This window comes from Halichoeres trimaculatus, unplaced genomic scaffold (genome assembly GCF_033239565.1).
Source record: "Halichoeres trimaculatus isolate MK-OKI-2021-1 unplaced genomic scaffold, fHalTri1.1 fHalTri1_scaffold_22, whole genome shotgun sequence".
Classification (NCBI taxonomy): Eukaryota; Metazoa; Chordata; class Actinopteri; order Labriformes; family Labridae; genus Halichoeres; species Halichoeres trimaculatus.
In genome coordinates this window covers 1260112-1284304 of record NW_027437200.1, presented here as the reverse complement: position 1 = coordinate 1284304, position 24193 = coordinate 1260112, and the positions used below count along the sequence as shown (strand labels likewise).

Sequence of the window (24193 nt, the reverse complement as noted above, 5' to 3'; positions counted from 1 at the left end):
ACTCAACAACCTGGGTCTTTCTATTGTGGAGCACGTCTTTGATCAGAAAATACTTATATATCTAAATATTATAATATCTTTTGCTACAATACTACTAAAACTCATCACACTACTACTACTTTCAAAACAATAAATATGGCTTACATATTAAAGCGAACTGACCCTCGAGCGTTCGCTGATCCAGCCTCCGCCATGTTGGTCAGCTACGCAGTTTCTACGGTCGTTTCCCTGACGATGCACGTCCATCATCTTTCGGGCGCGAACCAGGGGTGGGGTACGAAGGGAGAGGCGGGTCTAAATTTGTTTATCAACAACCTCTACACTCGTTTTCTCCCTGACCGCTGACTACACCAAGACTGTTACTCTGGTTGAGTGGTTGTAAGCAAGCAGCAGCCTCCGGAAGTGTTAAAACCTGCAATTCAGGGCACCAGTATGGACTAAAGACAAAGTTACACTCCATGAGGCTTATCCTCGAGTGAGAAAATCTGCTAAAAGTTTTCAGACAGTCCTGTCTTTGGTAAAAAGAAAGCAAGAAAAATCTTGAAAAAAAAAACAGCAGAAAGAAGTTAAACCACACCTCTTTTCCTCATCCTTTCTCAAAAAAACTGGATCGACTGAAAGTGATGGACTTGTTTGCTCTAGGGGTTTCTAATCCATCAAAATGATGGGCAACCTTCAGATTTTATCATCATTGCTCAAAAAATTCTTTCAAAGGCGGGGAACAATTGGTATACACGGCCTCAGCAACAAGGGTGAGTATTGGCAAGAACTTCATGATAAGATACTATTACAATGTATCACGATGTCACCATATTGGGACATATTGCAATATTCTACACAGTTAACAAAAAAAAAACAGAGATGACATTTAAGTAAATCACACGCCATTACTCAGAACTGAATGGAAAAATCTAGTCAAAACTATTTGATTGAAAACAATTTTTCCATTCCATTGTTTTTGAAACACTGAAAGGCATTACGTTTTTCATGTAAACTATTATGGCATTAAACTGATCTTGCACAGAAAATCTTGGATGACTGGTAAATGTTGGTTTGACCAGTGTTTCTCTTAAAAATTCTGATATTGCGTAACAAAAAACAAAGTTACAGTGAATATGATTATTAGTCTACTACACTGTAAAAATTAAATTCAAAATAATTTTCAACCAAATGACCCAAAAATATAGAGGAAACACTGAAGGTTATAGCACCCAAACCCATATCATCAAGTTTAGGAATAAAATATTTTGAATATACTTTAAGATTATATTCATTATACAGTTTATGGGCAACATACAGTGAAGTACCTCTTCTTCCATCTATGGCAATGAATGTGCAGAAGTCGTATTTTACTTCCAACATGGCTAAAATGTGAATATTTATAACTCTGAAACTGGCTGTCTGAATTCAGGACCTACATTTATTATAACCGTTCAAACCGTCCACAAATAGGAAACATTTTGCCTCTCACAGGATAATCAAAATAAAAGCCGAAGCTGGAAGCAGAAAATAATATCTCCACTGACCGCTGACCACAGATCGAGGAAACCTCTTGGGTCACATTTACCTTGACGACAGCCAGTCCATAAAACATTAGTGACAAATCATTGACAGTATTTGCATATCATAGAAACCTGGCAGGGCAGAGCTGTGTGAGGTGTGCTGCTTTCAAAGTCACCTCAGAAAAATGGAGCAAGTTTTTAATAACTCCAAATTAAAACCAGGTAGTATCAAAAACCTGAGTTCAAAACCCAAAGATATTTAATTACAGCAGTGTCAAACATCTCCAGTCTTCAGAGAGCTATCACTGCATCTGTCTAATTATTTAGGGACTGGAGGGTGAGGAAGAGAATTAATGTAGCCGTGTCAAGATGTCATGTCACAGCTGATAAAGATTAACATCTTCTTCAGGAGCGTGCTAACAGACTGCAGAACCGACAAGTACGGAAAAAGACAGGGGACAAACAAGAGGAGGCAGGGGAGGTATGAGAGGGGGTTTAAATATGCAGCTGAATACATCTCAAACACACACACACACACACACACACACACACACACACACACACACACACGCTTAAATAAAAAAAAGGCCCACACACACATGTACACAAAAAAACAAAGGGACGAACGCTGTAATCCGCTCAGGTCACTGTTGTTACTAAAGAATAATCCTGCTGTAGATAAAGGAAATAATCTGTCACATGACTGAGGGTAAACACTATCTAATCAACTCTCACACACACACACACACACACACACACACACACACACACACACACAGATTGATTTTTTATGATAAAGCTGTGACCCCTGCTTCAGGTCGGGGTCAGTCAAAGTGAATGCAGCGCCCCTCTTTCGACATTTTGCACCACAGAGCTCTGCAGCATGCCATAGCTCAGAGAGAACGTCACACCTGTTTACAGGACAAAGTCAAAACATGCTTATAAGTGGTCCACTTTATCCACAAAGGGCGTCAAAAGCAAGGCAAACACATTCTTACCGAAGCATTTTGTGATAAGCGAGCAGAAAACTCCAACCGCAAGAAGTGAAGCTGATAAAGAAACGCTGTAGGCTGCAGTTCCCTGAGTGCCCTCTTGAGGCTGGCCCCAAAAGTGCCAGAAACTACACACACAGCCATTCAAAAAAAAGCTGATCCTAGACATACATAAACATACATGTTCACAGCCAGGTTCAAAAACCTTTTTGAGTCTGAATAACTCATTTCTCTGTCAGTACACACTGTTGCTATTTAAATAAACTGAAATAGTGCCTTCTGGTTTAGGATTATATGAACCAGCAAATCAAAAAATCTGATGAAAACAAACTTAAATAAGCTGCAGATAACTAATCTCATCAAACATTTTCTGTTTGCGTGCTCTGGTATCAAATTTAACCTGAGTTTTTGTTTATATTTTCACAATAATGGATGAAATATGCAACTGTACCTAGTTTTTGGCTTTGGAATGCCTTTTGTGACCCTCATTTTGGGAATCACTAAGTTAGAGGCATAACTGTAGCTGTTAGCGAGGGAGCTAAAGGTCAGCTTCTTTTCCTCTTATGAGGTTGACCAGAGTCAGGTTCAGTCAACATTTCCAACGTAGCACCAAACGATAATAAGTGTCCAAACTCTATGAGAGGAGGTTCAATATTTGGGTACATCTTTGAATTTTCAGTCAGTTTTGTTGAGTTTTGTTAGATGTCAGGTCCTTATCGTTTCTTGGTTTTAAGATTTTCATTGTGTTGTATTTGTGCATGATTCCCCACGTCGCAAAATCATTGCAGATTTGTGTGACAAAGTGAATTTGAATTGTAATATTGAATTTGAAAAGAATGATCTGAAAGTGAATTTAATGTTATGAAACTGAATTTATTAGTTATTATTTAAAAGCATTTCAAATGTTCAGAAAACTGAGATTCAGAACCAAGTTAAAGGATTTTTATGTAATAATAAGAGGGATAACTTTATAGAATAACCTGGACAAAGACATCAAAGAAGTTGAATCAAAATTTATCTTTAAAAAAGTATTGATACCATTATGCTAGGGAATTTAACATAGGTATTTCATGAATCTTTGTTTGTTGTTGGTTGAATTAATTATGTGTAATAAGGCATGTTGGCCTGCAGCTCCTTTTTAGTTTTGTTGTATTTGTTTTGTAATTAATGTTCTGTGAGAGAAGGAGCAGATATAAGACTTTTTCTTCTTTCTTCTCCTTTCCATTCAAATTTGAATTCTTGGGTGTTTTATTTTCTTATGATGGAATGAAATGAAGTCAAGCTAAACGACACTAATTAGCTTTGAAATTATATTTTACCCTCCTTGAAAATTCAATTTTATTTTTTATAGAGCTGGGACGATACACTATTCTCTTGATCTGATTCTCTGAAGGATTTTTTGGATGCCGATTCAAATCAACTTGCAATTTTTACACTATATAGTTAGCTTTTTTGACACCAGGCCGTGTATAACAGTTAGTTACTGATGATGTCTTCAGACTATATCAGAAGCCATACTCTCTCAAAAAATGCTCATTGCATGTGAGTCAGTTTTTAGGTTTTATTCAGGGATCTGATGTCATGTTACTAGATAGTCAAAGAAAAACATTTTGCCCTCTGATGGAGAAAATTAGCAACTTTTTTTAAAATCCAGCTTATAAACAAAGACTGAAATGAAGGATTTAAATTTGGGACAAATGATTTTTCAAAAAAATAACTGATTGTAAAATTATAAACCAAAAAAGTGCAATACTTCTGTGAATAGACTTTTTTCCAAGTCTTTTACATTCCTCAAATTCAGTTTTAAATTTCAATTTCATGCCCACGAAAACTTGACTTTCAAGCAAACTTGATCATTCAGTCCCTGGTCTTCAGACATCATAGGAATGGTGCTGTCTCAGCTCCCTCTGCTCAGGTGAGAGGCACAGCGTCAGACCATGAAGGAGTTTTTACAGACTAACGTCATATTTAAAGCTTTTCAAATTCAGCTCACAGTAAATATCTTACATTTGTCTCTGACCCTTTTTATTCAAGTGTCTTTTACACCATGTTGACTCAGACATGTGGTTTAGCTGGCTCCAGAATCATGTTGTATCCTAAACAGTGATAAGAATTAAGCTTCTAAATGACTTTGATCTACTTCTACAAAACAAGGTCATAGCTCAAGCAGCCCCACAAACCAGGGTGGGTTTCAGTTTTCAGTTCATAACTTCATATAAAGCCAATGAAAGCATACGCCTTCATGGCTTTTCCTTCTCTCCCTCACCCCTCCTCCCCGTCCTCCTTACGTACACAAACACACACACACACACACAAACACACACACACACACACACACACACAAACACGCCGAACCTCCACACTAAATTATGGCAGTGTCCGATGAGATTAGCCGATCAATACCAGACTGATATCCAATACCATTATGTGCTCCAGGAACAAACCCACCATTATGGGATGTCATCTCCATGACAACCAGGGTATCCTGTTCTCACCATCGATCCGCATGTAAGTAATTGTTGACGGTCAGTGCAGGTACCAGCCAACGATTTCAGCGTATAAATGAGAATGTACAGCTGGCGCTTGTGTGTACGGAGAATTACACATTTCTCAGTAAAGGGGGGGGGACCAGCAGTGACTAATGAGGCAGGTACACAAATGAGAGACCGAGACATTAATATGTGACAGTCGACACAGAACAGACACCAAGAAGCAGCTTCAAGAGACTCAGACCTGACAAAAATTGGACTTTATGAAAGTGTTTGTGACTTATTCTTATTAACAATGTGTTTTAAGAAGTTACATGAGCCACATTCACCTGAAGAGTGCAGAAAAAATGTCCTTTTTTAACATATTTAAAGAAAAATTATGCCTGAGTAGTGTAGTAACACTTTCACTCAAACACCAAGACCCAGCCCTTGACAGGCATCAAACACCAAGCCCCACCCCTGACCAGCCTGAAACACCAAGCCCCACCACTGATGGTTCTCAAACACCAAGCCCCACCACTGATGGTTCTCAAACACCAAGCCCCACCACTGATGGTTCTCAAGCCCCACCAATGACGGTTCTCAAACACCAAGCCCATCCAATGACTGTTCTCAAACACCAAGCCCCACCAATGACGACCCAAAACACTATGCTCCACCAATGACGCTCCTCAAACACCATGCCCCACCAATGACAGTTATCAAACTCCAAGCCCCACCCCTGGTGTGGCACAAACACTAAGCCCCAACCATTGACAGGCAGAAAACACCAAGCCCCACCCCTTGATGGGCCTTCAGAAGGCTGGTCAACAGAGTGAAGGGGGTTTGTGGCGGGAGGCTGAAATAAGGGTCTTTTTTAAACTCCATGGAAAGAAAAATGTGAAGAGGGACAAAATAAAGACTAAAAAAAGTTCGACTCCCTCACCATAAAGGTTTAAAGTTAAAAGATGGTAGAAAAAAGTCCTTCAAACAGCCCCCAACCAAACATCCACTTCAGCTTGATGTCTTTAAATGTTTATATTTCCTCTTGAATTAATCAGCAGCTCAAATGTTTGCCTAATGTGGTGAATGCCTGTTTGAATATGCACTGCTCTCAAAGCAGCTCTACGAACTCTGAAAGAACAGCATGTATAATAAAAGACCAGGTGAAAAGTTCTGAATTAAAATTGTCAGATAAACCTCCCCACACTCACACACACACTAAGTGTTTTCTTACCTTGGCGCGTATCTGTCCCGAGGTTGACACTTTGCGGATCAACTTGTGTGACGTCTCTTCTTGTTCCCCGTCGCTGTCTGAGGACTCCTCTCCTGCTTCTCCAGCCTGGAAGATTTTCAAATGTTACAAACACATGACGTTTAAAACCATCTGAAGCTGAAAAAAGCTGACTCTTTAAAGATATCTACACCCTGTCAGGTAGAAACAGAGACACTTTTATCACACTTCTACTTACAATATGAGTCCTCTCAGAGTCAGCCTGAGGTGACCCCAGCGACTCGCCGTGCTCGGCCACGTACAGGACATTTGGGTTCAGCTTGGATGCCATGACCGGCACGCTCTTGAAGGTGAGAGACCAAGCCAGGTGAGAGGATGGACTTTGGGATGGAAGAGGAAGAGTGAAGGAGAAGGGATCTGGCTTTCGGGAGAGGTGAGAACTCGGATGAGTGGAGGAAAGAGAAGAGGAGAGGATGACGGATGGGACAGTTGGCTCTGGGACGCCACGCTCTCGCCGGTCTCTGGGTGCAGGAGGCTGGAAAAGATGGAGGGATTAATTATTGATGAGGAGAGAAAGCTCATAGGAGTTTTATTTTCTTTTTTTGGCTTCTCCCCCTGTGAGGAAGTTACCGTCCAAACCCCTCTTCTTCCACCACTCGCTTTAGTGAGGGACTTCTCTTTTTCCACTTCCTCTTTTCTCCTTCCTGTGTTTGTTAGAAAACACTATTCCACTTTTATTGTGATGAGGATGATGATGATGATGATGATGATGAAGCATGAAGGGCAAATACAGTACAGGGGATGATGATGAAGTTGACAACAGAGGTGATCATATGGCTCATTACAGAACCGATATTAACAGCAGATTATGGGTGCGTGAGCATGCATGTCATTATTGCTCCCGCACTATCAGGTATCAGTTGCCTTTAAGCATGCAAAAGTGTGTGTGTGTGTGTGTGTGTGTGTGTGTGTGTGTGTGTGTGTGTGTGTGTGTGTGTGTGTGTGTGTGTGTTCAGGCTGGTGGGCGCTCACGTGTGTGTGTGTGTGTGTGTGTGTGTGTATGTGTGAATTTCCTTGAATACGATGTGGGTTATTCAAAAGGCATCTCACAAAAATTCTGGCACCAAACTTCCAGCTCAAAGAGAAAAATCCGGGCAGTGTGCATGTGCACGCAGGTTATGGACATGTTTGATCCTGTTTATGCGGCTTACAGGTCCACAGGAATGATCAAAATGAGAAATAAAGCCGGATGCACAACAGGCAGTCGTCCATATCTAACGTGGGGGCTCTCTCGGTGGACACAAATAAATGTCAATATTCAATTCCAGCTGTCACTGAGGCAGAAATGTTCATGTCCGCCACCTACTACTCCTCGGCTGCACACATAAACACCCTCTGCGCTCTCGTGTGTCGGTTAAAGATGAATATTAAATACCTTCGCCCGTCAGTGTCTTCCTCCTTTTCCCCCCGCGGAGCTCCAATCAGCGGCGGTGTCTCCCGCTCCTGTTGCCCGGCTCTGGTCGCTTGTCAGCCGGCGTTCTGGTGCTCGCGGGCCGGCGGTCAGAAGCAGCAGCGGCGGCAGCAGCAGCAGCGCGCGGGTCTCTCCGGTGGTACTCGCCTGCTTGCAGAGAGAGACGCGGTCATACGCATAGCGTCGGAGCGGATCTGAATCAGGTAGGAGGAAGAGGAGGGAGGGAGGGAGGTGGGGGAGGAAGAGGAGGGAGCAGGGGGGCGAGAAGAGACAGAGAGAAACAGAAAGAGAGAAAGAGAGATTTGAAAAGCGTCCGTGTTGAGCCGCTGTTCGGAGGTTAAACGGAGAGCAAGCAACGTGCACACATACGCATGCGCGCACAGGAGCACGAAACCAGTTAACGGACGGATGCCAATAAAAATCAACAGTTGAGTGGGAAAAACGGTGAAGTTTGAGAGGTTTAACCAAGTGGACAGATTTCAGGCTGTTAACGACTGCTCAGTGTATATTTACAGCCTCGATTCTGAAATTTAAGAACAACAACTACTGATAACTCTTTTACAGCTGAGAAGTAAGAGTTTAAAACCTATTTTTCTTTTTCTCCATGAAGAAAATCCCCTTTTAAGTGTTTAAATGCTCTTCTAAGCCTGTTAACTTGGTCATTTCTTACCCATGGAGGTGTCCAAAGCCTCGTTAGGTACAGCATGACAGGCTAATAGTCACAATGCATTGATTCCTGGGATCAATGCAAAGGAGGATTTTCAGAAGCCAGATGACCTTGGTCACACATTTCCATTTCATTTGTCGAACGTCAGGCTTATGTAAAAACTAAATGTTCAATCAAACCAGTAAAAGAAAATAATTATTCAACGAGTTATTGAACTAGTTATGAAAGTAGTAAGTCAAATTTTGTTGAACATTGATATGATTTTAATCTTAGTTTTGAGGAAAACTACACCTCAGACATTCACAGACTAGTTTACAATGTAAGTTTAGAAAAAGAATGGGTGTTGTGTTTTAACTAGTTTTTATTTTGTCACTTTTAATGATTCAAAGCCACACACAAAGCCACACACACACACCCATATATATATATATATATATATATATATATATATATATATATATATATATATATATATATATATATATATATAATCTAATTCTTCTTCATCATTTTAGCCCTTTTCTCTTCAAGATATATACCCCTTTCCTCTGATTGGCCAGCCTGCTTGAAGCCTGTAAGAGGCGAAGCTTGATGATTTAAGCCCAGTTCCTCAAACAAGTCACGAACCACAGACTGGTGAAAAAATGGACGCCATCTTGCACAGTTCAAAGTAAGGTTATCATAAAACTGCTGGTGGCTTGCTGCAATATAGGTCAAAACTCTGTCTCCCCATTCATTTTAACGCGGCTTCTTTTTTCTGATAAGTTTCTTTGTCGTTAAAACTCAGTTTTACGTCACCTTTTACAATGATTGACAGCTGCTTTTCTTGTGAAGCTTTAATTAGGAATAGTAAAATACGTCAGTAGGGAGAGCCAAGAAGAGATTAGGCTCTCCAAAGAAAAAAATTAGACATTTTTGTGACCTGGCTCCCCTCAGATTCTCTACTGCACAGATTCTGGTTGCACAATGGCGGCGCCTCAGACAGCAGATATTTTGGCTTCAGAACTGTACAATGGTAAAAGACAAACTAGTAAGGAGACCTTTCAGTGATGACTTCATGATTTAACTAATATCTCGGGCGGAACAACTAGAGCGGAGTGTTTTGATGAGTTTACTGACAGATTTAGGAGTTTCCACAAGCAATTATTACAGTGAGTATGTAGAGGTTTAAAAATCTGCACATGCTCAGTCTGAGCATCCAGGATTCAAGTGTAGTTATCTTTAAATCTTAATGAGATTCAAACCTGATGGCTCATAGTCTGGGTGAGGGATGCTCGTTCATAGTGACACAGCATTTATCTTTTCCACAACAACACATCCAAATAACTCCAAACCTCTTTGCAGACCCACTACTCAGATCTCGTTTCACATTTATAAACCTGCACCTTTCAGCTCACCTTTCTGTCCAACAGGGGGATAAAGCTCTACAAGCAACACGTGTGCAGATACACAGATACACAGATGCACAGGGGGCACACACACATGCACACACACACACACACACACACACACACACACACACACACACACACACACACACACACACACACTGACCGTGCTCAGTGAAGTAGTAATCTGTTTACAGGTGATTAAATATTCATGCTGAATTAAACTGTGAGCCTGCCAACAGTCACTTCATTTACACTGAGTCTGTGCGTGTGTGTGTGTTTGGTGTGTGTGTGTTTCTATGTGTGTGTGCCCTTGCAACAAGCAAAGCAACAGGACATGCACACACAGTTGCTGGATTCCCCCGTCGATCAGGTGATACTGATACTGTATTCGCCTCTTTCCTCCAGTTGCCCTTGACAACAGTGATGAGAAAGGGCTAAAGTATCGAGAGAAGAGAAGGAGAGAGATGACCAAGGACAGAAAGACATCAAAACTGAGCATGTTTGTGAAAATCACACACACAAACACACACACACACTCATTTTCAGCCCCTTGTTTTTGGATTTTAGCTGAAGGTTATCCATTAAAGGTCAATGATAGCTAATCAGAATGCCTCTTAGTTCTCTTATTATGTCTAACTAACATCCAAAAACACACATTTAGTCATGTGTACTTAAGGAATAAAAGCAGAACAAGCTGTTTTTTTCCTTTAGCTGAAGAATAATGTAGTGTTTATGCTGATTTGTGTGTGCGTCACAGCGTTTGTTGAAAGATAAAGAAAAAGCAGAGAGGTAAATCTCTCTCTCCTCATCTTCCCTCTCTGTCACAAACCTCCTCCGAGCTCTCCCGGGGAGCCGCTCACAGGTTGTCAGATTTCCTGTCTTCCTGTTCCAGGTCGTGCACGCAGCAGGAGCGGCGGCACTAAAAGAAACAGATGACAAAGAGATAATTAACGACTCAGAGTTACGTATCACAGCGAGGTCGAATTAAGGCGCCGTCATTATCACCATGCAAATCTCAAACATTTGTCCCACATGCTGCACTAATCCTGCAGGAGCAGTTATCCTGGTACCCCTGCATTTCTCCCTTTGATAATGTGCAGCCAGCACACTGCAGGGATGACTTCTGCTTTGTGTTAACACTCAGCATTCAGCTGATCTCAGAGTGTAGAGTCATTTAACAGAGCAGACTCTTCTTCTGGCAGGGTTTGAGGCTCTAAGGTGAGGGGTCTTAATCATAAATACCACATGTGACGCTCCCACAAGGAGCCCTGAGAGGAAAAGTTAGCCTAGCTCAACCCAAAGTTTCCAGAACCATCCACCTGTGAACTGTTCTGTGCTGAAATTAGCATGAAATCTTCATGAGATCTTCACCAGATCCTAACGAGACTTGCTGAAATTACATTATCACTTAGGGATCTCCTAACTGGGCCTCAAACACCAAGGTCAGCCCAAACTCCGCCCCCTGGCAGGCCTCAAACACCACACTACCCCCTGACAAGCTTCCAGAGGGCTGACCATTAAGAGTGAAGGGGGTTTGAGGAGCAAGGCTGAAATAAGGGTTTTCTGAAACACCAGGGATAGGAAAAAAGGGATCTTAACGAGCTGCACATCATGTAAAGATATTACAGGGGCACCAGAGGGACAAAATAAAGACTACAAAAAATAATAATAATTATAATACCTCCTCTTTAAAGGTTCAAAGCTAATAAAAAGATGGTAGAAAAAAGTCATTTAATTCCAGCTCAAGGTCTTTAATCATAATAATAATGATAAATTTTATTTATATAGCACTTTTCAAGAACTGAAAGACACTTTACAACTGTTAAAATCAATACAAGCAACGAACAGAAGTCAAACAGAACAAAACAAAACAACAGTACAATCACAAATTAAAAGCTAATTTAAAAAGGTTGGTTTTTAGCAGAGATTTGAATAAAGAAAAGTCGGAGCAGTTTTGGATATGCGTGGGGTGAGTTCCAGAGAGTGGGGGCGGCTAATTGATTAAATTTTCTCTTGAATATATCATCAACTCAAATCTTTAACCAGGTTTCCCAGCATGAATGGAAAAGTGTCCTGACCTTCCTGCGCCTCTCTCTCATGGAGTTAGGAGTGGATCCACAAGCTTTAATATTCAATGCCTCCCTGGTTTGCTTGGTTTGTGTTGAATGCCTGTTTTAAAATGCCTGAGGGCTGGCCAATCAGAGGGAAGGGGGTTTGTAGAGCGGGAAGCATTAAAGTAACAGCAGCTAAAAAGACTGTTTCAAATCAAGACTAAAATGACAGGTTTTATCCCTCACTATTCACACAGTTAAATAATTAGTTGGTTATTTCTTGAGGCTAGCTAATTACACTTAGCATTTTTAGCTTAGCTTAAAAGAAAGTACAAGTATCCCTGTCGGATGTTGTTTCAGAGAAATAGAAAACGGACAAGATAACACTCACTGCAAGCTAAAAACTCATTGTAGTAAGCCAAGCTTGTTGTGCATCACTGCTAATTGTGCTATGCTATGATAGGCTATGTTAATTAGCCAATGGCTTCTTGCTTGTTTGATACCATACTTGAGTATGGTATCAAACTTTTCAACATACTCTCAGCAGTAAAGAAGATGAGTGCATTTCATAAAGTTTGAAGTTATTCTTCAGTTTTTTCAAAACTTTATTTGTAATATTGAAATATTGAAAAATTGAAACATTCATCTCTTGTTCAATATGGTTAATTCATTCTGGAAGCTGCAGAAATGTTTAGAGTTTTTGTGTCTCAACTTAAATCATACAGGCTTGTCAGTGTCCCTCTTCTCATCGGCCCACATCACTTCACCCTCTTAATCATCATCCTCAGGGGGGGTCTGCGTCTGGTTTTAATGAGACAGAATCAGCGGCAAATCTCAGACGGGAAATGCCTGAATCCCAGTCCTAATCCTGCTGTCATTCATGCTCTCACCACCTACAACTGAACCCAGCTCCTACACACGCCTCCACACAACACACACACACACACACACACACACACACACACACACACACACACACACACACACACACACACACACACACACACACACTCTGGAGCCAGAAAACCACACAAAAGATGTTACATCAGATCTTTAAATAAGCCTACACACAAATATTATAAAATGAGTCATAATTTCAGAGTATTCACAGATAAATCTGTTTCCGTGGTGGAAAAATAACCGCACATTTACACAATCGTTACATAAATGCATCTCTTTATACACAGCTGACACACTTGGCAGAATGAATGTGATGACTTAAGAGGTTTGAAAACACTTTCTGCTTCTGCATTCCAAGAAAAACAAATAAAAAGCTTTGCATTTTAAAAATTAAAGGACTAGTTATATCACAGGAAGCCTAAAATGACTGAATAATGACCTATGAATATTTTTGTTTACGTGTCTGATTCTTAGCAATTTAGACTTTAAAACCAAGTTTTGATGGCACAGTTATTAGATTATTGAACTGAATTTACTCATCCAAAACCTTGTTGTTGCTTTATAAAAGTAAGTGAAAGAAGGTAAACTGTTTGATAAGGATGTCAAGGTTTGAACTTAAAGAGGGGGTAATGTTTTTGTTTTGTTTGTTTGTTTGTCTTTATTTCGTCCAACTGATGCACCCATAGTATTTTTACATGATTTACGGCTCACAATAACACCTGCTTTTATCTTACTTGTGTTTCAGAAAACCCTCATCTCAACCTTGCTACTGTTTTTTTGAGACATCCTGCTCCACAAACCCCCTTCCCTGTGATTGGCTAGCCCTCTGGAGGTTAGTCTTGGGTGGAGCTATTGGCAGACCTCGGTGTTTGAGACCCCACATCTCTAACATGTATCCTTATGATGAGTTTAGTATTAACACCCAGCATTTTATGTTTCCAATTTCAGAGTCATAACAATTCAGGGGGCTTCTTGGGAGACTTTCACCACGTGAAAATGTGTCGTCCATATTTCCATAGTCAGTGAATTTTGCAAAGCCTTGATTGGAAATATAAAAATACCTACTCTTATTATTTTTTCCCTTTAGCTGTTTTTTTTTTCTATCTGTCTCGGCAATTTATTGACAAAGCAACAATTGTACCCTCAACAAGATGCTGAATAGGTCAAGCAATTTTGCAACCACTAAGTGGATATTGGCGCTCTGAAATTAGGGGTTACACAAAAAAACTGTTGCATCTTTTCTTCTGCAGTCGCTCTCAGGGAGCAGCTTGACTGCTTTATGCTTCAAAATCATGAATACACAAATTATTTATGGAATGGTGTATGCTCGGAGGAGAAAATGGTTTGCTTTGACATATTTTCTCTGTTATCTTTCGGTTTTGCGGACAGTTCTTCTATAAAATAGGCAGATATAATAAATAAATTTAAGGATTTAAAGGAAGTTTTATTTTTGTGCGGGCTGAGTTCAGATTGAGCTGTTCCAGATAAGACTAGAAAAAGCTGTTTGCCAAAAGACATAATATGAAGTTTCTGAGTGCATGTTGTTCATAGGTTGACCTCCTCTTTTCCCACGACAACTGGTGCTGATGTGCTTTTAAAGGTCTTAAAGGACCATTAATAGGTCAGAGGACATTATTCCAATTGATCCAGAGTCCAGCTCATTGATGTGCTAATTTGGGAGATCAATGAAAAGACACATGGTGCAGCAGTTAGGCCACATGCAGACTAGTCTGAGAGCATGCCTGTTGGAATCAGTGGGATACAGTCTGCTGCGCCGTCAATACATACACCCTGTGTAACTATGCTGCCACCTAGTGATTTATAGCTCCATTAAAAATGATCCACTGGAGCTGCAGTGTGCAGAAAGAACTGGGTGGAAGGTTTGAAATCAGGGGAAGCAATAGAAAGAGCAGTTATTAGAAACCCGATAAACAGAGGGGGGAGTCAAATATCAGCTGTTTAGGAGCATCAATTATTAAGTGCAGTCTGAGATCTCCCCCTTTGATCAGAGTGACCGGGAGTAATCTTTGCTAACGCTAATGAGGAGAGCGATGGGAGGAGGGGTGAGGAAGAGGGAGATGTTGAGAAGCAGATAGGAGATGGAGACTTCAAGAGAGGTGAGACGGGTCAGGAATAGAGGAAGAGAGGGTGGGTGAGGCAGAGAGGAGGGACAGAAACAGACGGTCATTAGATGGTGTGGTGATGCTGGACTCAATTATTCACCTCTACATCCTGTTGCCAGACCCCAAATGGAAGGCATCTTTTTCCCCTTTCAGAAATAAAATCAGAAAAAACAAACTAGTTTCCAGTAAGAATATTTATTTTCAGTTAAGAAGTGTTTCTTTCTGAGTTTTATAAAATAATGGTCTTGTTTGATTTAACATGAGCCATGTTCACCTGAAAGGTCCAGAAAATGACTCTTATTTAAAGGGCATATTGCAGGTTAACACCACCTGATAATAACAGTAGAATAAGTCAATCACTGATTTTGTATGTTATTCAACAAAAAAGGCACAAATTTAGAGGAAGAAGTGGCTGTTTTTAGTGTAGCTGTTTAAAATGCTCTTTTTTCAGCATCCCATCGTTTGACGAAAACAAAAGGGACTCGCATTCCTGTACTCCCTCTTTAGCCAATGTGAATAACAGGTAGTCATGACTGAGATCAGATATTTCAGATCATGTTTATTGTGTTTCTTCCAAAGTATTATTTAACTTGGCCAGTTATTAAGATGATTCAGATGTGTTTGGAAGGATGCAGAAATACTAGCAGAAATACTAGCTGTCTTCTTGTACTAGGATGCAGAAATACTAGCTCATACTAGCTAACAGGACGTGAGTTAGCTTTTGTGCTCAGGTTTGTTTTGTCTTTTTTGTGCAGCAGACAAGACGGGTCTTTATTCCTGCATCAGTCACAAAAAACAGTCGTTTGTGGTGCCAATTTCTTGACAGGGAGATTGATATGATGGAGTCTATTTTATACAGTCTGTGGATGGAGTTCAGGATGGGATACTGGAGCCAGGTCTGGGTGAGACTGACGCAGCTGTTGTCCCATCAGACAACTGCAGCGTCACCATCAGCAGCAGCAGCTTCTAGCCCGGCTCTTGGTGACAGACGTAAACAAGGATTTGTCAGAGATTCAACCCGAGATTCAATCAAATGAAAACGTCAGCTGAGCACCATAGCTAAGTCTTGTTTTTCTGACTCCAGATCAGTGGACAGACCTCTAATAGACCTCTCTGTCTTTCTCTCTATGGACTTTATCATGACGGCTCAAAATGTGTTGCTTTATGATCAGCTCTTTCAATTACTACTTATTTTAAAGTCAGTGTATCTGATTTCAAACTTTAAATCCTTTGATGTGAACACAGCATTAGGCTACATATTACTAGCTAAATATGCTCACTCACCAGGACACCTGCTCAGTTCTCCTCTGGTTCTCCTCACACCACAACTCCACGTGCCACCTTGGAAGCCAAAAAGTGCATTGAGTGCCCTTTGAGAGCCAAAACCTGCTGAAATGGCCTTTGGGGGCCAAAACGCACTCTAAAGTGTCCTTTGGGAGCCAAAACGTGCACTAATGTGCCCGTTGGGAGCTACAGTGTGCACTACACTTTCCCTTTAGAGCCAAAACACATACAAAACTGCCCTTTAGGACCCCAAAACACAGACAAAAGTGCCCTCTTGGGGCTAATATGTCCACTTCAGTGTGGACATAGAACATACACTAAGGTGCTCTGTGGGAGCTCTTGGGTGGCAAAAATACACACTTTACGTATGGACCCCTTTTTTATCACCCCTTACCTCCAAAGTCTGTGCACACTACTAATGTAAAGATACTATAGAGGCACCAGAGGGACAATATAAAGACTAACAAATGCACAATACCCCCTCTTTAAGAAGGGCTGACGTTGAACAGTCTGAAGCATCAGGAGGAGCTTTGAGAGTAATACAGGGGATCAAAGGGAGGGTATTACCCTGGAAATAAGCAAAAATACGTAACAGACACCAGCACATACACACACACACACACACACACACACACACACACACACACACACACACACACACACACACACACACACACACACACACACACACACACACACAAGGAAAATCAGAGAGGCCACTGTGTGTGTGTGTGGTGTGTGTGTGTGTGTGTGTGTGTGTGTGTGTGTGTGTGTGTGTGTGTGTGTGTGTGTGTGTGTGTGTGTGTGTGTGTGTGTGTGTGTGTGTGTGTGTGTGATCAGCCCTTCACTGTGTTGGTTTCCATGAGAACATGAGGCAGAGCGAGTGAACAGGTGGTTACCTCAAAGAGCACAGAGACACGTCCTGTTAGCCTTTACGACCAGGCTGTAAACACACCACAAACACAGAGCTGCTGATGATGCTTAGTGGGCAGACGCTGGAGAACATCAGGGTACTGGTAGCAGATTTTTGAATAACAAGGCTTAGATAATCACCCTGTCTTTAATGGTCAGGTCTTTGAGTGGGAAGACAGTCTAAGTTCAATACTTTAAAAAAAGATGAGATATGAATGAATTCACCTTCAATGATGTGTATAACAAAAAAACGGCTACTCAGGCTAAAACAATCAATCAATCAATCAGTCAATCAATCAATCAATCAATCAATCAATCAATCAATCAATCAATCAACCAATCACTCTTTTATATGTATTTGTAGATGATTGAACCAGGCTGTAATCCTGTTGAAACTTGCTGTAAAGATCAGCTTTACTGAATGGGTGTGTATGTGCAGGGCTCTAAAATATGAAGAATATGAAGTTGCAATAAGCAACAAGCACTGGCTGTCAGAACAGGTTATTTCATTTATGCGCTTCTTAAATAAAAGCAAAGAATAACAACAGACATGCATGTGTTAACTTGTCTGGGTTATTGGAGTTAAAGATATTTTTGTTGAAATTAAAAAATTAAACGAGGCTCTACATAGAACAAAAACCTCACAGCTAGAAAGTCACTGGATCAATTTCCCGCTTGGCCGGTGGGCCTTTCTGTGTGGAGTTTGCATGTTCTTCTCGTGCATGTGTGGGTTCTCTCCTGGTACTCTGGCTTCCTCCCACAGTCCAAAAACATGTTCACCAGGTTAAATGGTCACTCTAACTTGGCTGGCGACCAGTCCAGGGTGTACCTCCCGCCCAATGACAGCTGGGATAGACTCCAGCCACCTGGGACCCTGAACAGGATAAGCGGTTCAGAAAATGAATGGATGTCTTAAGTTTTTGTCTTTGTCAATCTGTGTCATACATAAACTCATTACTTTTACCAATCGAGAGTGCTGGCAGGCTGCCAACACTCCTGACTATGGAGGGAGTCCCCCATTTTTTTTTTACTTTTCTCCCGCTGTTCTCCTGGCTTTTGATTTCTCCTATATGTCCCCCAACTTTAAGTTTACAAGTTTTACAAGTCATTTGGATTGAAGTCAGGTGATTGACTAGGCCATTCTAACAAACTGATTTTCTTTCTTCAAACCATTTGAGAGTCAACTTTGCCGTGTGCTTTGGATGGTTGTCCTGCTGGAAGGTCCAGCCACATCTCATCTTCATCTTCCTGGTGGATGGCAGCAGATTTATATCTAGAATTTCCCCATACATGGCTACATTCATTGCTCCGTCAATTATATGAAGTTTGCCAATACCATGAGATGAGAAACAACCCCATGCCATGATGCTTCCACCTCCAAACTTCACTGTCGGTATAGTGCTTTTTGGCCAATGTGCAGTGCCATGTCTCCTCCAAACATGGTATGTGGTATGACAGCCCAAAAGTTCAATTTTGGTGTCATCTGACCAGACAACATTCTCCCAGTATATTACAGGCGTGTCAAGATGCTGTTTAGCAAACTTTAAACCAGCTTCAACATGCCTTTTCTTGAGGAATGGAGTCCATACAGGCCATGGCAGTGGAGTGCATTGCCTATTGCCTATATGTTTTCTCTGTAACAATTGTACCTGCTGCCTCCAAGTCTTTCTGGAGCACTTTCAGGGTGGTCCTTGGCTCGTTGAGTACTCTTCTGACTATCTGTCTGACTCCCTGGTCAGAAATCTTCAAGGGGCTCCTGTGCATGGCCTGTTGGTGGTAAGGTGGTGCTTCTTCCACTTGCGAATAATGGCCCCAACAGTGCTGACTGGGATATTCAGGTGCTTTGATATAAGTCTGTAACCAGTTCCATTCTGATGCTGAGCAACAGTCAGGTAGTGAATGTCTTCAGAGAGCTCTTTGCCTTTACCCATCATGAGGTGTGTGCTATTCAACTGCTTGGTGAAGAAACAACCTTTTTATAGGACCATCAATTTGCTCTAGCCCAGCTGATGTTTGCACTAATTGAAAGTTCAAGTAACAATTACTGACAGATTTCAGATGGTATGGTGCATTTCCTTGCCACAGTATACAGCCTTTCCATGGTGTGTTCAATACTTTTTTCCTGTGTTATCGTACTTAATTCCACATAATCATTATTTATGGACTTGAATTTCATGATTTCTTTTCATGTGTGGATTATTTGAGTTAATACCAATGACTGGTAGAAATTTTGTTTGAATTGCATCTTTGGAAATAAATGTGATGAGAAAAAAAGTTGACTCGTTCAATACTTATGTTCCCCACTGTAATTCTTTAGCACAGCTTTTGTATTTTAAGGTGAGTAGGTCTATTTTTGGCAAGAAACCAAAAGAACCTTTAGTATTAGTTTTCCATTTACTTCAATGAGTGATGCATTTCTGCCAAGCCAAACATTTTTTTGAACGGGCCATGGAGCTCCAGAGAATGGTCAAAGGGAACAAATCAGACTTATCCGTCTAACACTCTCTGAACTGTAAAACATGCGTAACAGCCAAATGGTTTCACATGCCCCGTCCTTGTTCCTCATTGATTCTGCACAAACTGTAATTCCCCTGATCTCAGAACAATCATCTCACACACTACCAGGATTTGTATCCAGGAAGTGATGATGCGTATGGAGCAGATAATAACGTCACGTTCCTCCTTGTGTTCTCACTACAGGGAACAAAGGCAGCAAATGCGAGCTGAACAGTGTCCCTTAAGCTAAAGACTGAACCTTTTCAAATGCATAGATTGGAATTAAGGACAGTGTCATCCATCACTGGGCTGCTTTAGCGCTCCAGTGGGACAGATCCTCTGTGAGGTTAAAGAGAGAGGTCTTGAGTGTGCAGGCCGAGGAGCAGAACACCCTGAGGGTTTGACCAGAAATGTCTGGAAAACCATTACAGACCAGGGTATTAAAGTTGTTTAACATCTTGACAGAAACAGGCCCTCAGGGGCTGTTCATGTTTTCTTTTGATGTCTTTATTCCCTTTTTGACTTTTTGCTGGGATGAGTCGTACAGATTATCATTCAAACTATCAGTCAAGCATTATTGGATTTGTGTGAAAGCACTCTTTGTATTAACAGCTGTGAAAACTGAGTGCACAACTTGAAAAATTGTCTTAAACTGATTATTTATGGCAAACATTTTAGCTGTACTTTTATCCTGTCGAAATTTTTAGTGAGGAATTTGTTTATTACTTTTATGAATGGGATTTCTAGGCACAGCCAAGTGGCAGAGGGAGCCAGGTTCGGGGGTCTCAGGATCCCGTTTCTGCTTTTTGCAGATGATGTCGTCCCATTGGCCTCATCAAACACTGATCCCCATTTCACATGTAAAGCATGAGCTCCACGCTGTGCAGCACCACCGTTTTTGGGCCTGCCCCAGTTCACATTGGATGCGCCTCTAGAGTGCAGCGTGGCACCCATAGCAGCTGGATACCTGAGATCACAATATCACAGGAGGATCACATGTTCCTCTAGGAATCCCACCCAGGACAATGTACTGTCATGGTAAGTATGTTAAACTCATCTGATACTCCCAAAACTTCAGCTCCTCAATCCATCCTCAATCCATGCCTACTCTTTCCTGTTGGTGCCCTTATAAAAAGAATGTATTGTGTTGTATAAAAATATGAAGCTTTTCACCTCCAAGATGACCTGTTCTTGTCAGATTCTCTTTAGATCTGATCTACTGATGACTTCCAGCCATGTGCCCGTGACATAGTTTTGATAAACAAGGATGAGTTTTACGATTTACGCAATGACCGGATACTCTGATTGTTTTCATGCCAATCAATCAATCAATCAATCAGTCAATCAGTCTTTATCAAACAGTCTTTATTTGTATAGTGCAAAATCATAACAAACGTTATCTTAAGACACAAAACATTAACAGGTCTAGACCCGTAAAAGTTAATAAAACCGAACATCAAGACAAGCTTAGGAGTCTTGTCTCATCTTTACCCACCATGAGTACAGGTGTCATGTCTGGTTTCCTGTTTGATACGATGTGCTCTGCAGAGATTGACGCATTTCTGCAGCCCACTCCGACAAAAATAGACTTGCAGCAAAACAGCAGCGCTCAGCTGTTGGTGATTGGCACTGGCAGATCACAGTGTGTGCTGTGTGAATGCAATGATTGACTAAAGTGGTTTCTAGTATGTAGTGAGCAGCGAGGCACTGTGCGGTGCGGCGCTCACGCTTTATGAGTGAATTCCGAGTGACGTCCAGCTCATGTTGCAGCAGTCTGTGAAGCCACCGGGATAAAGATCAGCACCTCTAAGTCTGAGGCCATGGTTCTCAGCCAGGGAAGGGTGGACTGCCCACTCTGGGTCAGGGGGAGTCTTTGCCCCAAGTGGAGGAGTTCAAGTGTTTCAGGGTCTTGTTTACGAGTGAGGGGAAACTGAAGCAAGAGAATTACAAACAGGTATTTACAAACAAGTATCTGGGCAGCATCGGCAGTGATGTGGGCGCTGTTATGGTTCAGAGAGAGTTGAGCCAGAAAGCAAGACTCTGAATTTACCGGTCAATCTACGTTCCAACCTTCAGCAATGGCCACGAGCTGTGGGTAGAGACTGAGAGGACAAGATGGTAAATACAAGCAGCAGAAATGAGCTTTCTCTGCAGGGTGTCTGGGCTCAGGAGTAGAGCTGCTGCTCCTCCACTTCAAGAGGAGTCAGATGAGGTGGTTCAGGCATCTGGTGAGGATGCCTGCCAGACTCCCAGTTTTTAGCAAAGAAATTCTCTTGTGGTTTGGCAATCAATGATATTTCCACCCAATCTTTGGGAACACATCGTCTCAGGACCAGACAGAGTATTTGCACCTTGCTAACAATAATTTGGACAGAATAAGATCTTTTACCATTGGTACCACCAACATTGTGTTAAAAATTGGTCTGAACTGCCCTTTTGTGTTTATTTTAAACTTGATTAAAACCCAAAAGTAGTGGCTAGCTTTGGAGATGCACTCAGTGGATGTGATGCTGTTGCCCGGCCTGCAGGACAAGGTCTTATGTTAAAATAACCTCTGTGTTTTTCAGCCAATCAGTTCAAAATGCAAACAGAAACCAGCTTTTTGCCACAGTGTCAGCAGGCAGAGGTAAAACATGTAAGGCTCTTTATAAATGAAGTAATGTGGTTTGACCAATCAGATTGGAGTCCCAAACACAGTGGAAAAACGTGATCAAAGAGAACGCTTCCTGGTTGAACTGTGCAGTGTTTATCATTATACAACCATCAGAGCCAGCAGTAGGTGTTCTGCTCTGTATGGCTGATGAATCCCTGTTATGCAACCATGATCAGTGTCTTGTGTATGCATAGAGTGTGTGTGTGAGTGTGTGTGTGTGTTTGAGTGAGAGTCGCATGTAGGTCCATGCTTCACACACCAATTAGCGGAGGGAGACAGTTGCTAATTAATGCAAAACAACAAACGCTTATGCTCAGAGTTCACCCCAGGAACAGCTGGCTCGTTACGTAAGTGAATGTTTTGTTTGTGTGAGTGTGTGTGTGTTGTCAGGTGTGTGTAGGTGCACAGCAGCATGTGTGACACAAATCACAGAAACTAAAACACACCTTCCTACATGTTTTAACACACTCCTGTGCTAACAGCTGAACATAAAGCTCACGTCTCTCTTCATGATTTGAGCCACTCTGTGTGTGTGCATCGATTGAATATTTATGACATTTAGAATGAGATAAATGCCCTTAAAGGGCAAGTCCGTAAAACAAGTGCCGTTTAATCTTATAACACTGATTAGGAGTGATTTAAAGCCTTCAGGATAAATGACTTCATAAATAGCAGCTGCTGGGGCTTACATGTCAGACGGATTGATTAACGGTACACAGAGGGATCGATTGATTGAAAAGAATTGGCTCAGATCAATACTGACACATAGCAGGGAGTGAGGGGTCCCATAAACAGCTTGGCATTCAACATAATTAATGGTTTATAAAGGGAAATGGATTCAATCCAGTGAATTAATTAACTTAATTTGAGGTTATTGGATCTTTGTTAGAGACACACTCAGATAAACAGGCTGCTATGATAATCATGTTCATATCTTCAGAACAGTACAACATATTATCTATACAGCTTTCCCCTTTCAGGGTCAGGGGGCAACAACTGCGGAATAATACCTGATCAAAAGCCCTTTAATGAGTTGACATTTTGAGACAAAAGCTTTAAGTTTGAATTTTTATTTTCTGTCGGCATGCAGGATTTTTTTCAGATTTTTCAGTTCTCTAGATGGCGCTATGGAGCACTAGTTTTTGTAAACCTACTGAAATCATACATTTTTGCCATGACTGAATTTTGTGACATTTTTTGTCACAATTTTGAGCACTTTGAAGTAGTGATGGGAACTCTGTCTCTTTTTAGAGAGCTGGCTCCTTTGGCTCGGCTCACTTTAAAGAGCCAACTCTTTTGGCTCCAAAGCGGCTCTTCAATTTTCCGAGTGAAACTCCTTTAATTCACTTTAACCAGAGTAAAAGCAGCCTTCAGTTCCCTTAGTTATGATCTCGACCTAAAAATGGTTCTGTTATCTGGTCTTTGGTCTGACCCTGACCCTGCTGCATCAGCATTTGGATGAACTAATGCAGAGCCGTGACGTATTCAGACTCTGAACGTGTCTCACAAAGTTCCAGCATCATGTGCAGAGTTTGACGTGTGAGGCTTAATTTCCCTGTTATTCAGCTCTTTAAAAGCACATACACACACACACACACACACACACACACACACACACACACACACACACACACACACACACACACACACACACACACACACACACTGAATCACTGACAGAGCTGTAAGGGGAAGCATGCATTATTCAGGGAGCTGCTGTAGGATTAGGAAGAGGACAGAGACTCTGCAGACTGTTCAGATGTGTCGGGATGTGTGATTGGGTGGTTAGCAATGGCTCGGGGGAGCTGTAACTCTGCTTTGATTAAAGGTCTTAACCAAAGGTCGAAAGGGAGAGCGAGGCGGCAAGAAGAACAGAGCACATTGATGGATGACACAGAGCCTGTGGTTGATGGAAATGTAAGACGTCTCTTTGTTGTAGAAGTGCAGTGAGGAGTGTGAACGCTGAGGTCAGACAGACCAACTTCACTCTGTGGTGTGATCTGTAGCGTTTCTTCTCAAATGCTACAGGAGACAGATCAATCAGGCTAT

At 41.5% G+C, this 24193-nt stretch overlaps 1 protein-coding gene across 1 annotated transcript in view; it reads right to left on the bottom strand.

The window, feature by feature from the left end:
* The window catches only part of LOC141811180 (diacylglycerol kinase delta), an 88631-nt gene extending 80672 nt beyond the window's left edge, over positions 1 to 7959 (bottom strand). Inside the window, exons 1-3 of the mRNA XM_074699131.1 lie at positions 7632 to 7959; positions 6435 to 6731; positions 6200 to 6304 (exon numbers count right to left, since the gene is read on the bottom strand). Of these exons, the coding sequence (XP_074555232.1) occupies positions 6200 to 6304; positions 6435 to 6527 (198 nt within the window). The 5' untranslated portion in view covers positions 6528 to 6731; positions 7632 to 7959. The remainder of the gene's footprint in view (positions 1 to 6199; positions 6305 to 6434; positions 6732 to 7631) is intronic.
* Between the last annotated feature and the right edge of the window lie 16234 nt (positions 7960 to 24193).